Source organism: Chenopodium album, chromosome 12 (genome assembly GCF_948465745.1).
Source record: "Chenopodium album chromosome 12, dcCheAlbu1.1, whole genome shotgun sequence".
Lineage (NCBI taxonomy): Eukaryota > Viridiplantae > Streptophyta > Magnoliopsida > Caryophyllales > Amaranthaceae > Chenopodium > Chenopodium album.
In genome coordinates, this window is record NC_137845.1 from 14,327,004 (window position 1) to 14,343,971 (window position 16,968).

General features: G+C 34.0%; 1 protein-coding gene and 1 long non-coding RNA gene across 2 annotated transcripts; one reads left to right on the top strand and one right to left on the bottom strand.

Annotated features, from left to right (window-relative positions):
• Positions 1–399: 399 nt before the first annotated feature.
• LOC145572094 (uncharacterized) lies at positions 400–1,877 on the bottom strand. Its single transcript, XR_014096683.1, has 3 exons — positions 1,724–1,877; positions 1,577–1,627; positions 400–1,063 (listed from the first exon to the last, which is right to left on the bottom strand). It is a non-coding gene; the product is annotated as an uncharacterized LOC145572094 (long non-coding RNA).
• A 4,523-nt stretch (positions 1,878–6,400) lies between these two features.
• LOC145572095 (replication factor C subunit 2-like) lies at positions 6,401–16,702 on the top strand. Its single transcript, XM_081631119.1, has 12 exons — positions 6,401–7,314; positions 7,430–7,508; positions 7,628–7,707; positions 8,549–8,671; positions 8,811–8,880; positions 8,952–9,025; positions 10,711–10,831; positions 10,923–10,985; positions 14,256–14,315; positions 15,337–15,462; positions 15,551–15,634; positions 16,390–16,702. The coding sequence occupies exons 1-12, from the start codon at positions 7,271–7,273 to the stop codon at positions 16,486–16,488; spliced, it is 1,023 nt and encodes a 340-aa protein (XP_081487245.1). The 5' UTR covers positions 6,401–7,270; the 3' UTR covers positions 16,489–16,702.
• The last annotated feature ends 266 nt before the right edge of the window (positions 16,703–16,968 follow it).

Genomic DNA, 16,968 nt, shown 5'->3' on the forward strand with positions numbered 1-16,968 from the left:
CCACAAGGGTAATGTTATATGCAGCCCTTAGACACTAGTAGAAAAAAGAAGATTGGCATCGGTTCAAAACCCCTCAATGGCCCCGATTTTGAACCGTTGAGCATTTGAGAGATGCCAATACTTCAATAAAAAGCCACCGGTTCAAAACCAGTGGCAATTTTTTAAATTGACACCGGTTAACTGGTGCTAATATTTGTTTTTGACACCGATTAACCGGTGCCAAAAAAATTAGCGCATTTTTTTAAAGTGGTTATTGGCATCGGTTTCTGTTCAGAACCGGTGCCCTTAATGGCCAAAAAAAATAAAAAAATTTTTTTTGCATTTTTTTCACTTAAATTGATATATAAACACTAACATATATATAAACTTATATATTTTCATAAAAAAAATGGTGTAATATTACAATTTTCGTCCCCAAAAAAAATAAAATAAAATAAAAATACAAGGTTACAAACAAAGAGCATGTAATATGCAGCTGCACAGTAGCAGAACAGGAGCTTTAAAATAGTCTGAACTCAGGAAAATAATAAATATTGCAAGGAAAATCTAAGGACCTTAGTTGCAGACACGTTGAATGAGCTGCCTTCTTCATCAGATCTTTGCAGAGTAGACTCAGCCATAGTATGTGGCAATGAAGTATCTTGTCCTGATTTCTTTCTCTTTGATGGAGGATTGGGTATTGCTTCACATACAGGCTTCTGATGTAACTCTGAATGCCCAATACCATTTTGAGGTAAGCTAGATCAATTAAATAGATGAAAGACTGATGATAACTTTTTCCATGTGATAGTAGATACCTTGGTGTCGCACGACTTTAGGATGCTGCGGATTGGTGGAGTAAATGCCTTGAAAAAAAGGAAATTTTCCCAATTTCAGGAGATGAAACTAAACACAGAACAGTTTATTATCACATTCAGATGAAAAGATGCACGTCCCCACAATAGTTTGCTGGGTGTATCATCAGATGGAAATTCAAGTCCATTGCAAGTTGTCAAAAGGGGAGCTTCGCCATCTTCTGATTTCTCAATAGGGGCCCGATTATCAGCATAGATAATGCAACATCCTGAAAAGATTATAAAATGTAAATCCTAAGTCACGATATGCAAAATGGAGCTTTTGTAATTTACATTGAAAAGGGGCTTATATAACATAGAAGAAAGAAAAAATCGGAGTCATATACTTAAGTGTGCCTCCTATTTACGTATACACATTCTCTGATGTAAATAGACTAGCAAAGATTTTCTTTTGTTTCCACTAAATACATTACATAAAAAATGCAGAGAGCCATGCACAAAGATTATCTTCTGTTTCTATGCAAATGAATAAATGAATGTCTATTATTTCTAGTCATATTAAAAATAGACTACAAAACACTAGTCCTTTGTATCAACACCTGGAAACGTCATTTAAATTCAGCAAACCTGCTGCTAGACTCGGTTATATCCAACATACAAAATCTGAGTACTATACTTCAATTAATGCATTAATATGCAGATATAGCATTTCCCAACTGATCACAAAGAATAATCCTCCAAAAATAAACCTTGAAAAGGGGGAAAACACAAAGAACACAAACCTCAACAAAATTGGTGAATTTTGGGTCTCTATTTACAACCAATCGATGAACCTGAACACAAATCATAAAAAAATAATCCAATTCAAATCAAATTCAACCACAAATTAAATAAAAAAACAAACAAGTAGAGATAAAAGTGAAGCAAACCTCGTATTTGACTTCATGCTTCTCGGAATCCTTGAGAGGAACATAGTACTATTTAAAAAGGGGGGAGTGCGAAAAGAGAGGAGAGAGATCGAGAAGAGAGAGAGAACAAAGGGGAGTGTGCGAAAAGAGAGAAGAATTAAAGGGTTTTTTTTTTTTTTTTTAGAATTCCCACCGGTTCAAACCGGTGGCATTTCCCTAATTTGGCACCGATTTGGTTTGAACCGGTGTCATTTCTATTATACTAAATCCCGTCAAATTTTTTTCCCAACGGTTTTTAAAAACCGGTGGCCTTTACTCGGTGTCCAATTATAATTTTCTACTAATGAGAGCTGCATATAAACATTTAATATACTTTCTTTTTTAATATTAAGTTGGGAATTTAAAATTTAATATGTGTAGAAAGCCCAAAATTTAAAATTTAAAAATTCAAATGAAATATATTTTCAAAGCTATGTTAAAAAGGGTAGCTTAAAAAGGAAAAAAATATGACATCATCCTTGCATTTGGAGGGAAAAAATTAAATAAAAAGTAACACGTAGACAATGATGACAACAACTGTTGTTATTTTAGTATATATATAGATTCATAAAATATTATGTGTGTGTATATATATATATATATATATATATGGAGAGGCTCATGTGAGAACACATCTCTTATGTGAGAATACACCTATATTCTATATATGTTAAGGTAGATGTTCTGAAAATAAACTAAACCCATCATCTTCAACCTCAACATTCTCTCTCCTCTCCCCAATACCACCACTGCCACCGTCGCATGTCTCACGGCTTCCCCACCGCCGTTGCGCCACCACTCTCTTTCCAATCCCCACGTTTGTGATAATAAAATGTTAAAGTTGATGTTTCAAAATTAAACCCAATCTATACCATCTTCAACCTCAACATTCTCTCTCCTCTCCTCACCACCACTATCCAGTCTCTCCTCCATTATCACCATCGCATGTTTTATAACCTTTTTGCCGCCACCTCCACCACCAACACTCTTTCTTTTCTCCCTGCCATCATGGTCACCACTCTCTCTCCTCTCCCACCATAACCACCACCACCCCATGATCAAGAATTTGTGTGTATTGTATCAATTTTTGCGCAATTATAATCAAGAATTCAAGTTGTACCGCTTAATCTTAGGTAAACCAAGCTTAATTGATAGTTTAATATGTGAAATCAATTTTTTTTTTATCCAAATTATACAGAGTGTGAAATTTCAAGGAATCTTTTTTGTATTTAAGAAACAAAACAACAATTAAATTGTTTCATGTTACATTGGAAATCAAGAATAAACTGATTTCGAATCAATTTGTTGTAAAAATCGAATTTCTATTCGTGTTCTATAATCACAGCTTATGGTCAAAAATTTTAAGTATGTTCTGAAAAATGTTACATATGTTCTAAAATATGTTGCATATGTTCTAAAAAATATTGCATATGTTCGGATTTGTTTTTTGAGTTCAAGGTCTTAAAATTTGAGTATCATGCACCAAATAAAAGTATATTTTGAAAAGCTAAATTTATCCTTGTAAGAAATATTACATATGTTAAGATTCATTGAGTTTAGGTTCTAAAATTATAGACATATTGTTTTAAAGGCTATGCTACAAAAAGTTAAGTATGATGTTCTAAAAGCAGGCCCGACCTTGAGGGTAGGTCGTGGGTGCGATCGCCTAGAGCCCACGCCAAAAGGGGGCCCAAAATGAAAAAAAAAAAATATGTTAATACTTTAGCTTATATGGGCTTTGTTTAAAGAGTCTTTGCATGTAATTTGCCCAGCTATACCAAGATAATTATTAATTACTCCACTTATTTAGCAATTGGCATTAATTACTTAGCTATCAAATCAATCAATTAGGTGTAGTTTACAATGTTTTCTCACCTTTTCATCTCCTTATTCTTCAATTTCCATGAATAACAGCTCCAAAAATACAAAATTTTTTAATTACACCGGTTCACATATCCTTCAATTACCGAAATTCATCCCCTTTAATTTTGGCTAATTAATATTATGGCAACCGTTATGATATTGAACAAGATAAATAGCAGCAAAAATAGTTCATCTATCACCAAATATTCAACTCTGATCTTCTTATTATCGGTTGCTTCCAATGAATTTCATGGCGTTAGCGACTTGTTATAATTTATTAGGAGCAAATTTATTTTTGATATTTTGCAAAGTTTTTATTGTGGATTAAGACTTATTTAAATAAAAATGTTATTTTTGTTTGTCTTTTATTTAAATTTATTGCGAATAAAATTTTTTTTGGTCATGTAAGGGACCCTTTTCTTACATTATGCCTAGGCCCATAAATTATTAGGAACGGGGTTGTCTAAAAGATGGTGCATATGTTCTAAAAAGTTCTTTTAATATTCTAAATTTTGAAGTGTTCTCACATATATAGGTGTTCACACCGAATCCCTCCCATATATACATCCATAAAATATGAAAGCAATTATAATTCATATATTTTCTCTTTCTTCATTTTTTTTTTCTCTTTTTATACCACCTTGTATGCTTTTCACAATCAACACTACCTCAATTCCTGAATTATGTCTACAATAAAAGAGAGATAAGTGACCAAACCAAAAGAATAGTGATTTTCAATTTTTTTTTTTTTTTTTTAAATACTATTTCTGTTTTTTTTTTTTTTGGAAATTCTCAATGGTACTCTTAAACTTTTTATTTTTCTCAATGGTAAACATCAAAATCAAATTCTCTTTGGAAATCACCTATTTGTGTTACCAATTCAATGGTGACATTAATGAGATTAATCTACAATAATAAGCCTAATCATAATTAACTAAAGGCGAAATGACTATTATATCCTTGAAAATTAGATTTTTCTTTTATTTTTTTAACAATTTAATTATTAAAAAAAAAACCACCAACCACTCTTTCCCCACCACGGCCAGCCAACCGCAGGCCACCACATGCCTAGCCGGGCCATACCCCTGGCTTCGGCGCCCACGAACCACCAGCCCCCTCCCTATCCCCACGAAACCCTAAACTCTCTAAAAACCACCCCTCCCCTCGAAAAATCATCTCAACCCACAAAAAACCCCAACCAGAACCTTAGCGATGGCGGAGGAGGGCATGTTAGGGTTTTTCAAAGGTAGGTTGATGGTTATTGGGGGTCATGTGGGGAAGAGATAAGGGTTTATGGGAAGGAGCTGGGTGGTTTAGCACGCGGAAAGGAGATGCGACAGGGGTTGGCTGTTAGGTTGTTTGGGGTTGGGTGGTTTAGGGGTCGCGGCGACAATGGGACCTTGGTGGGCGCAGCCGGCGCCGGCCGGGAGCAGGGGAATCGGTTGGCGGGTAGGGGTTGTAGGGGAAGAAGTGGGTGGTGGGTTTTTGTTTAAAAGGGGTATTATAGGCATTTTCTTTTTCCCTCCCTTTTATTTTATTTTTTTTGATGGGTTTTTCCCTCCCTTTTAAAACATTAATCATGGTTAATATTTTTCCAAATTCCTTAATGTTACCACTGAATTACTTTTACGAATAGGTGATTACCAAAGAGAATTTGATTTTTTGATGTTTACCATTTGAAAAAAATAAAAAGTTGAAGAGTATCATTGAGAATTTCCCTTTTTTTTTTGTTGGCAACAAGAGGTACTTTATGTGAAATGTAAAATATTCCTTTGTTACAAATAAAAAGAAACAGATGTAGTATATAAATATCACAAAAGACAAGGATATAAATGTCAAAGTTGATGCAAAGATCAAATTATCATTAACACGGTAAGATTGTACTTTTACAACTCTAATACAAGCAAATTCTTCTTAAGAATCTTAACTATGAATTGTTAAAGGGGCACCAATTAACAAAATTTACGGAGAAGTCACTATCATAATAGACAAAAAAAAAAAAAAAGTTGTTGGGTAGAAGAATTGAACCCAATTATGAGTTTTGTATTTTATTTAACTATATGATTATTTTGAAGACCTTAATACAATATCAAGGACAGGTGTCTACTGCACTTCAAAAGATGAACGGGTGTTTACTGCTTTTTTCAAATTTCAAAATCTGGACAAATTTTATCCTACTTTTTCAAAAGCAAGGTTATCCCATTTGTCAGAGTTATCCTCTCAAAAAGAACGGTGCAAGTTAAATTTTGATTCACGATACTGAATCAAACTTTATCTCAAAAAAAGAACGGGGCTTATTCAAAGGGCAGTCCATGTTGCAATATCAAAGAACCACACCTTTTTAATTCCTCAGTCTAAATAAGCCTCCTTTTCTTTTGTACTCGTATTATTCTCTTGTGCTAAGCTTTTCGAAGTATCTCTTTGTATTGAAGAATATTCAATATCTTTGTAAGTTTTACAATTGAGAAGGTTTTGCATAGAACGGACTCACGTGAGTCCGGTTTATAATGCACACATTCATCCCCCACTCACATGAAAATCGATAATATTGTCTTATTTCTGATAAAAATTATCATATTCCTGACTACAATAGTCTTATTCCTGATAAAAATTATCGTATTCCTGACTCAAATAGTCTTAATCATGATAAAAATTATCTTATTCCTAACAATACTAATCTAATACTTGACAATAGCAATCTAATACCAAACAATAACAATTTAATATCTGACATTTAAATTACAATAGCTGACAATAACAAGCTAATTTCACATCATTCGATTCTCAAATTAAACCCCATATCAAGTTCTAGAGCATCAGCAACCATTCTTCCACAAATACCCATGGAGGTTTGATTGATTCTGATGCTCTCTACATCAAGCAACTATCATGATTCATGAAGATACAATTTCCAGCAAAGAATTCCCGCAATCCCCTTAAGATTGGTAACATCGCCAGAAGAAGTGAAGAAGATGATGGAAAAGATAAATAAAGACGGCGACGGTTACGAAATTCTTTGAGTTTCACGCTAGATTTAGGGGCATTAAAAAAGAGGAGAGAGAAAGAAGTGGAGTAGATGATCTGGTCAATCATTCTCCAGATCATGTTCATCTTCATCGTCGGCAAGTTGGGAGGTGCAGGAGAGGAGGCGGAGAGTGGTGGAGGATCTGGTCGCCATTGATGGGCGGGAGGAGAGAGAAAGGGGAAGAATGAGAATGAAGATGGTGGACTTACGTGAGTCCGTTTCACCCAAAACTTTACCTTTACGATTTTTTATATTAATATATTCTCTAAACTAGCTTCACCCATGACCCCCCAAATGATAAGTGTTTGTCATCATTCGTTGATTTCCTCGACCTCCATTGCTGAACAATTTCCAAACTCCACCGTTAATGAGAGAGAATAACGAGTTAACTTCCTCTAAACGCCCGATTAACATCCCCAAACTCCAAAAGTATTTAAATGACAATTTTACCCCCGACGACATTTGTGAAAAGATGAGGAAAAAAAAAAAAAAAAAAAAAACTCTTGAGAACTTGTACTTCTATTTTCTCCTCCAATTTGTTTGCTACTCCGTAGTTTAGTCATTACTCCAAATAAAAAGCGGGAAAAGAGAAGGAAGGTGAGAGAGCAAGGAGAGAGAAAGAGTTGCGCAGAGACCAGAAAATGGCGCCATTGATACAGAGCTCTCAACCTTGGGTTGAAAAATAGTACGCAAATTTTCTCCACTTTATTCTCTTCATTTCCATTTTTTCCAATTTTATACAAAATCTGATTTTTTTTTTTTTTTTTTTTTTTTTTTTTATTTCTGTAAATTAATTTCAGTCGGCCGAAGCAAGTGAAGGATGTTGCACACCAAGATGAAGTCATTCGAGTTCTTACCAACACCCTCGAAACCACCAATGTAATTTAATTTCAATTTTTAATTTTTGTTTTTGAATTTTGTTTTCACTATGTATATAAAAACCCTATAATTAATTACCCATTTTTTGATAATTTTTGGATTTTTTTGGGTTATTGTAGTGTCCTCATATGCTATTCTATGGTCCACCTGGTACCGGAAAAACCACCACAGCTCTTGCCATTGCTCATCAGCTTTTTGGGTATGGAGTATTTTGCTAAATTTCACAAAAGATTGTTGGAATTCTTGGAAAATTGATTATTTTATTATATGATTGGATGAATGAAGTTATTTAGGTTTAAGTATTTAAGATGTACATTAAATTTGATTTTTTTGCTCCCATTTTAATGATTTTTTTCTTTTTGAGTGATTTATTTTAAGTATTATTAGTTGCATGTACTAAATGATTATTGGAAAAAAGAGTTTGTTTAGGCATATTAGTGTTCAAGTATAACATGATTGAGCTACCAAAAAAGTGTTGGCTCACTTGGTAAGAAGCTTACCTTAGATCTTAGGGGTTTGGAGTTTGAATCCTACCACGTCAGGGTGCTTGGGGTAGGGATTCCCTTACCCTCCCCTCTACTCCCAAGTGCCTGACATGCATATACTGGATTAAAAATCGTGAGAGTTTAGGTCGGGTTAGGGTCCTTACTATACGAATAAAATAAATAATAATAACTTGATTGAGGTCGTGTCTCTTTTTTTGGAATGTGGATTGACTTGTCGCCAATAACATTTTAGGCATGGAAGTTAAATGGTTAAGGCAACTTGATAGTTTAGTAGCATTATGTTGCAATGTTGTATTTTGTATAAAACTATAGGGTGATAATCCCCAATCTAAAAGAACAACTCTGGCCATGATACTTGAATAGAATACAGGAACTTGTTGTTCAATGCTTTCGTTCTATTGATCATCACAAGATAATATAGTGATTAGTTTGAAATGAGAGGCGCAGCCTTGTGATTATAATTCTAATATCCAATTGGAGTATTCACTGTCGATTGCTTGAATAGTTGGACTAATGTTGCTTTGCATTTTACAGACCCGAACTTTACAAGTCTAGGGTGCTTGAGTTGAATGCTAGTGATGATCGTGGCATCAATGTTGTTCGTACCAAAATAAAAAATTTTGCTGCGGTTGCTGTAGGTTCTGCACAACGAGCAGGGTAAAGAATTGGACCATGAGCTTAAATGGATTTCTTGATTTTGTTGCATATTCTCTCTCTCTCTCTCTCTCTCTCATGTAGTCATGTATGTACTTTTATGTTTTAAGACATGCCTGATTTTCTAATTGAAACATTGTAGGGGTTATCCTTGCCCACCTTATAAAATTATCATTCTAGACGAGGCAGATTCCATGACAGAAGATGCTCAGGTGTGATTTCATATTCAGTTTATTTTATAAACCTATTGCATGATGTTTCTCACTATCATTGTTCTGTGCAGAATGCATTGCGTCGAACAATGGAAACTTACTCCAAAGTTACAAGATTCTTTTTCATCTGTAATTATATTAGCAGGTGGGTCAAGTGCTCAAGTTTATTCGTGTCATATTATAATTATACGTTCTGGTATTCTCTGTAAAATCTCGCTGCATTTTTTACTCGTTTACTTTTCATAGATTGCTCTCTTTGTACTATAAGTTATATTTGTTGTAGAGGTTCAAGTAGTGTGTAATATCAGGCTCAGTTTGGGCAGATCCAAGGTGTGCTTTTCATAGATTAGTCTCTTTGTACTATTAGTTTTATCTGTTTACTGCACGAGACCTCTCTTTTATGTGGGTAGTCAATAATGGTTCACTTCAATTTCATATTGCTTCATGACTGACCCATAACTTTCATATTAGTTTACCCCACATTTGGTTGTAGCTCTGTCTTTGGCTTGGAGGTTTCAGGATGTAGATGTAGATGTAGATTTTGAGTGAATTAATGCAACTATACAATTTAAGTTTCTATAGGGTAAGCTGCAAGATATTGGGCTAATCTTCAAAAGAATGGACTGAATAAGATTCTATCTTTTCTCATCTCTGATTACTGCTCCAGTCCTTCATTTATGTTCTGTAATAGAGGCTTCTGCATGTTTAACTGTTTACCTATCACTGTCTATTAACTTGTTTCTTCTGTTCTCTGTTTATATATATATATATATATATATATAATTTTTTGCCCCCGCCCCCTCTTTCCCTATGCACTCTTAAACCGAAGCAGGTAATTTGGGTAACACCGTAAGAAACAGCTGAAGAGGTTATGTTTTTGTTTTTCCTACGTGCTAAGACCGCTAAATGCTAAATAATAATGAACCCTAACTATAGGTTATATTGTCTATAGCTGAGTAATTTTTTATGTTTTATAGTTAAGTTATTTTAGTGTGTAAGCCTGTAAGGTTTGAGTACGTAAATGTAACATGTTGCTCATTCATATAATCAACTTCAATATTTTTCTTAAATTTAGAGATTCTTGGTTGTCAATCTTATTATCACCTCTGCTCCATTTTTAGTAACATTTTAATTTTATCACATTTGGCAATGTAAAACTTCAACCATTAATATCTTTAATTGTCAACAAGTAAACATTATAACATGTTAATATTTTTAAAAGTATACAACAATACAAATCTAACAAGATCCCACATGAATAGTCTAAGTACTATATGTGAATAGTGTTAAAAGTGATGTCAAGATTGTCAACTACTTGTAAAAAATAACAGAGTAAGTATGTGTTTATATAGTTTATTCATTCATCTTCCTAATTTCGTGGACCAATCCTATTGGAGAATAAGTTAGAGCATATTCACGTGTCTGATGAAAAGTACTATTCCACTGTTCTTAATCTTCTTATCACCATACCTCAAATGAATTTAAGTCTAACTTGTCTTTCGTAGCTTCTATTTCCATAGAAGAAGTAGCTCTTCCATTGGATGGGACTGGAGGAAGAAGCCTATTATGGTTCTGACATTAGTTATAGAGCTACGCCTTTGTGAGGAAAAGTTATTCAGCTGCGATCTAGAAACTAGAGCCTTTAGGGAAGGTCCTATATGCACTAGTGCATGATGCTTATGAAGATAGTTAGAAGGGAGCAACAGTTTTCCCCTGGTCCACTCTTGGGATTATAAATGTTACTTATTGAGCTGATGTTGGGAGAGGATACATGTGAATGATTCTGCATTATTTGAACTTAATAACAAGATCCTACTATGGTGATTGCAGGATCATAGAGCCTCTGGCTTCAAGGTGTGCTAAGTTTAGATTTAAACCACTTCCGGAAGGCATAATGAAAAGTCGAATTTTGCATATATGTGGAGAAGAAGGCATCAATCTGGATTCTCAGGTATCTATCAGTATCCTGTAATTTGTACTTTTGTAGTTTGACTTCTTTATCTGTTACGCAACATTGATTATAGGATCTGTGATTTATGTAGGCACTTACTACGTTGAGTTCCATTTCACAAGGTGATCTTCGTCGGGCCATTACATACTTGCAGGTAATTGAAAATGCTTACCTTTTTCCTACAATTACATAAATTAACTTGTCAATACACGTGCATGCTATAAATGCATCAATCTATATGAGGGCTTGTGATGTCTCATATCCTCCCTTTTAAGTGAGCATGTGTCTACACATGTGTGTGCGGGCATGTGTTATATTTGTGTTTTAAAATCTAAAGCTTACACTTAATTAGATACATGCTTATTACTTGTTAGCATGTCATTGTACAGTTGAATAAAGCTTAGTCCACATTAATGTATAAAAGAAACCAAACAGAAATACAAGAGATAAGACACTTCCTAGATTATTTAGATGATACTCCAATCTGTCCACTGAAATTTTCAACTGTAAAAATTTGATTTAAAAATAATATTTATTGTCAGTGTAAAACAGTGTGAAATTATTTTATGTTGAAGAATACTTCCATAAAGGTATTGCCTATTTTGTTTTTGCCCATGATTAGCAATTAGAACCAAACCTAGTTTGGTCTAGTGAGAAACACTGCACCTTCCAACTTTGAGGTTGGGGGTTCAATCTCCACTAGAGGCACCTTGAGGTTGGGGATCCTTTACCTTTCCTCACTCTCAAAGTGTCTAACTTGCAAATATTGTACTAAAAAAGGTCCTTTTCCTTACCTTAAAAAAATGAATGGGAGAATAACAGATGTTGCCTTTTTTTTCCATGAACAGTGTTTTAAATTTTAATACAAGGAAAATTTATCAGGGAGAAACCTAATTATTACACGAATAAAGGACAAAACAGTGTCTAAAGAATTTGGTGTGATCTTGAATCTATGGTTCATCGATATAGAAACATATTACATATACTATGAATCTCTGACAGTCTGACTTATTAAAGGGCAAGGCAAAACTACTTGTTCATCCCCTAAACAACATTATGCTGATGGATATGGATTTATACTGTGCTGGTGCTGCAACTAAGAATTTTTTTCCATCTCCAGGATAAAATTAAGGTCAGAAAAGAATCATTAGTACATATCCAAGGCTTGCTCAAGAAAAGATTGCAAATATCCAGCTTGATAGTATATCATTTGCAAATAAACCCAAAGTCACACATGGGGATAGTACTAGAGTAATGCTCATAATGTTTACCTTTTTGACATCTTATTGCTTTGATGCTTTATGCACCTTCTAGTTTCCTATTGTTGCAGATGGGGATTTAGTTATAAAGAAGGGCTCCAATAATCTGAGATCTATCAAATTGACTTGTAGGTTTTTTCTAGGGTTCTTGGAAGGGACTTGTTTAGCTAGTTTAGATGTCTTCCTTGGAATAATAACCTCAAATATTAAATTTCTCTAAAATCCTCTATTATATTGTTACATACTTCGTCCATTCTTTTTTGGTTGACACTTTTTTTTTTACTTTTGACACTATTTTACCAACTCTATATTGACCAGGTGTTGTGATTTATAGTCATTGTATAACAGTCATAAGCGATCTTGTTAGAACCATCTCAATGTATACTTTCATCGTATCAATTTTGTTATAACTTTTTACTTATTGATAATTAGAGATATCAGTCGTTGAACTTGTGCATTGGCAAATGTAAAAAAAGAATTGTGTCAGCTAAAAAAGAATGGAGGGAGTATATCTTTTTCCACTTGTGGTGTGAATCATGTTCTTAATACTAGTATCAACAGTTTGTGAAGTGGATAAACAATATATTGATGTTGCATTGCTACCCTTGTGTCTAATGACGCTTGAGCAATGACGTTTCTAGCTGCCTAGCTGGAGTTATTAGGGTGTCATCTATAAGTTGGACCGTAAATCTTTTGATAATGTTCCATTTTTAATTTATGGAAATGGGTCAGTGATGCTTGCTGTTAGCTTTCTTTTAGATCATCTGAATTGTTGACCTAGGAGATGCATTAGGATTATAGAAGTAGTAGTATCTATTCTCTCCTTTATTTCCATTTAAGCTCTTAATCTATTGGATTTTCTAATAAGATAGCACGTTATTTTATTTTATTTTATTTTATTTTTGTAAAAAAATCTTCTTATTTTGCATTTTAGATTTTTTTAAAAAAGAAAAATCTCCTTTCATCCCTCCTTACACCACGTCACCACCACATGGTCCACATTATACTATATAATAACACCAATGTCTCTACCAACTTTCCTACCCAAAATTCAAAAAAGGATCCACTTGCTAGAGTTAGTGAGAAGATAAAAGAATAAAAGCACAGAGGTAGTACTATGGATGTGTTGAAAGTCTTATGCTTCTCTAATATGATTGTGGGATTTGTCTGGATTTCTATTTGGGAGTCTCTAGTCACTTATGGAAATCTCTCCATTTTACTCATTTTTGACACTTTCTTTATATTTAAGGTTCCTAATATAGTTGAAGCCTTTATGTGACCTTGTTTAAAGAGTCTGACTTTGAACACTACTACACTAGTTACAGTTTGCCTGATGTTAAGTTGTGCATTAAAAGTTGCAAGATGTGGAATTGTATTTTCTTGCATTATGAGGTGGCTACACATATGTGGAACATGTTTTTTGGGTATTTTTGGTGATTTGAAAGGATGGTGTTTAGGTGATCCCCTTCCACAAATTTTATTTAATGGGATCTTTAAGCAATTTGGTTAGTAAATAACTGTGTTTGGTTTACACAGAATTATAGAAGGCTGTTGCATCCATTATCCATGATCAAAACTAGTTATCAATTATATACTTTTTACCCATTCTTTGATATTTGAGAAATTTCATGGGATGCCCTAATGAAATGCCCTCTCAGTGCATGCTTTTTTGCTTTTAATTTCATTGTTTAAAGAGTCTTTAACAGCTGATATTCTTATATAGTTGACATTCTTCGTTGTGTTCGGTAAGTTGTTGGCTCCTTGTTTATATGATGGTATAGTAATTACCTTTTGTAGCTTCTAGCTGCTATATGTCCTGGTTCTCCACCTCCACACTACCCTTGAAAGGACACCTTTATGGCATTTGGTTTGTCTCTCTGGGAATAAATGAATTGGTCATTTGTAGCACTTGCAATCATATTTTTTTGCCCAAGTATTTGATGTAGAGAAATGGGCCTAGAAAGCAAAAAAATGGTTTGCTAAAAAGTGAAAACCCTCAAAATTGTGTAGTAGAATTTTTCTGCAGGTCTTGTTGAAAGAAATAAGCATTAGTGCAATAAATCTTAAATTCTGTAAGAATGATGTTGGAATCAAGTGCAGATTTCAGTAACTTTATATTGGAATGACTAATCTTTCTTTTAATTGACTGAATTTCTATGTGACAGGGAGCTGCTCGCCTATATGGATCATCCATATCCTCCAAGGACTTAATTAGTGTGTCCGGGGTAAGCTGTATGGAACATATTTTTTCCCCTTTGATGAATTTATTATTGAAACTTCATCATTCCATGCTACTGCTTCTGTTAAATTAATGAATAGATTAGTTTTGTGCAGCCAGCTGTAGTCTGCAGATGACTGTTTGAGTAGTTCAATTACTCATTATTCCCTCTATCTTGAAACAAATGCCAACATTTCAATGATATATTTTCTTGAATTAGTAGCATTATGGCAGCTCTTCATCAGTCAAACTGTATTCCAACTTTTCATCATGCCTAATACTAATTTTGCATAGAGTATGAATCTACTCCCCTTGTTTCAAGATAAATGTCCCATTTTGACTTTTTTGCACTATTCACATAATCCACTTTGACTAATGTTAGTGATTACTCTTACATAAGAAAAAAATATGGTCAAGTGGGTACTTGTTAGAATCATCTCAATGGATAATTTTTTAATATCAACTTTTTATAATTTATATTTATTGATGATTAAAAAATAATGCTACCTCCGTTTTTTTTTTTAGTTGACACGTTTTGACTTTAGCACTATTCACACTCCCCTTTGACTGTGTTTTGTGCTTTATATGTAATGAAAAATACAGTCACGTGGGATCTTGTTAGATTCATCACTATATGTATTTTCAAAATATCAACTTTTTATAATTTTTGCTTATCAGTAATTAAAGATATTAATGATTGAATTTGTGCATAGGCAAACGTAACTAAAGAAACGTGTCAACTATAAAGAAACGGAGGAAGTATTGGTTAATGCTTTGCATTGGCATATATGCCCAATCTTCTCTCTTGCCATTTATTTTGAAACAGAGTGAGAAAATAATAGGTTGTCAATTGCCATTTATTTTAGTAAGAAGGATCATCTTCTCTCTTCTGCATCAAAATATAATTCTTTTAATTGGAATCATATTTTTTACTCAACACTCTACAGGACATTCAGCATGCTTACATTGTCCAAACAACATATTTTTAACTGTTCTCATGCCTAAATAGTTTTCTTTTGTGTTGAAAGGTCATACCAGAGGAAGTTGTGCAGGATTTGTTGGCTGCTTGCAAGAGTGGTAACTTTGATTTGGCTGACAAAGCAGTGAATAATGTCATTTCAGAAGGCTATCCAGTTTCCCAGATGATCTCTCAGGTTGCATATCGTTCAACTTCATTCGCAACTTCTTTGTCTGTTAATTGTTTTCCATGACACGCGACTTCAAATTGTGTGATTTTTCCAGTTATTTGATATCATCGTGGAAGCTGATGATTTGTCAGATGAGCACAAGGCAAAGATTTTCAAAAAATTAGGTGAAACAGACAAGGTTAGTTTGCATATAGTTTTCTGTTGCTGGAATGACTCGGTTTCATGTCATATATGTTTAGGCCTTTGTGTGGGACTCTCATTTGGTGTGCCTTCCCAACTTCTGCTTCTGAATCTGAAATCTATATGCATTTCCCCTGTATCTGAAGTCTGAATGTAGTAGGATTCCTTTTTCTGCTCCTTTCTTGCCGCTGATTTTTAACCTTTCATATGCAGTAGGGACATGTCTTGGAAAATTTAACTTGGGGTCAATAGAAATTGGAGGCAATATTGTCCAAAATAAATTAAAAAAAAAAAAAAAAACCCATTTGCAGATTCTATTGTACATGAAAATATATCTGTAATTAATAAATAATAATTAGATGAAAAAAATAATGTATGACAAGCAGTACTAGTAGTGACTGATAATTGCTTATTTGATGAAACATTCTTTGTCATTAGTTGTAAAATTTTAATGCTTGTTAACTCAGTAAATTGTCCATATCTAGCTATATTTCTGTAAGAACTAACATTAGAGAACTTAACTGAAAACTAAATTAACCAGAAAATCAACATTAGAGGAGGGGGGATGATATGTCGTAGTCCAGACTTTTTGGTTGACTCGTAATGTATGAGCATTTATTTCAATTTGTTGATAAAGATTTCTGAATGTCGAATGATAATTTATTTTTAATTTCACCTTATCTTGATCATTTACCTTGTGCTTTATGTTAATATGACATATAACGGTAAACCTTAACGTGGTATGTTTTGTAGTGTCTTGTTGATGGAGCAGATGAGTATTTGCAGTTGCTAGATGTTGCTGGTAACATCATGCGCGCCTTCTGTAACATGGCTCAAGATTTCTCCAATTAGACCTGTTGGCTTCATAGTATACAGTGAAGTTTCTGATGTATGAAATGAAAGTCAGATGGAATTTTTTGAGACATCATGATAGAAAGATTCTCGCCTCGTATCTTCCTGTTAAATTTTTTGGGCAAAAATCTTAATTTGACTACAAAGGACTTGTGAAAAATTGATATCTAATCTAAATAATCATCCTTTTTATAAGAGGTTGTGTGTTCGAATATCCTTATCCTTGTCTCTACCAAGAAAAATATTAACCTAGAAAAGCTTGGTCTAGTGGGAAAATTTGCATCTCACAATCTAGAGATTGTGAGATCAAACTCCGCTAGAGGCACTTTGGGCCTCGGGGTGGAAATTCCCTTACCTTTCATGTTTCCTCCCCACTTCCAAAGTGCCTAACCCACTAACCAGGGTCGAAAAGACCTATGAGAGGTTTTGCTCCGATAGGGCACTTATCCTTTCCAACCCCCCCCCCCCCCCCCCTCCAAA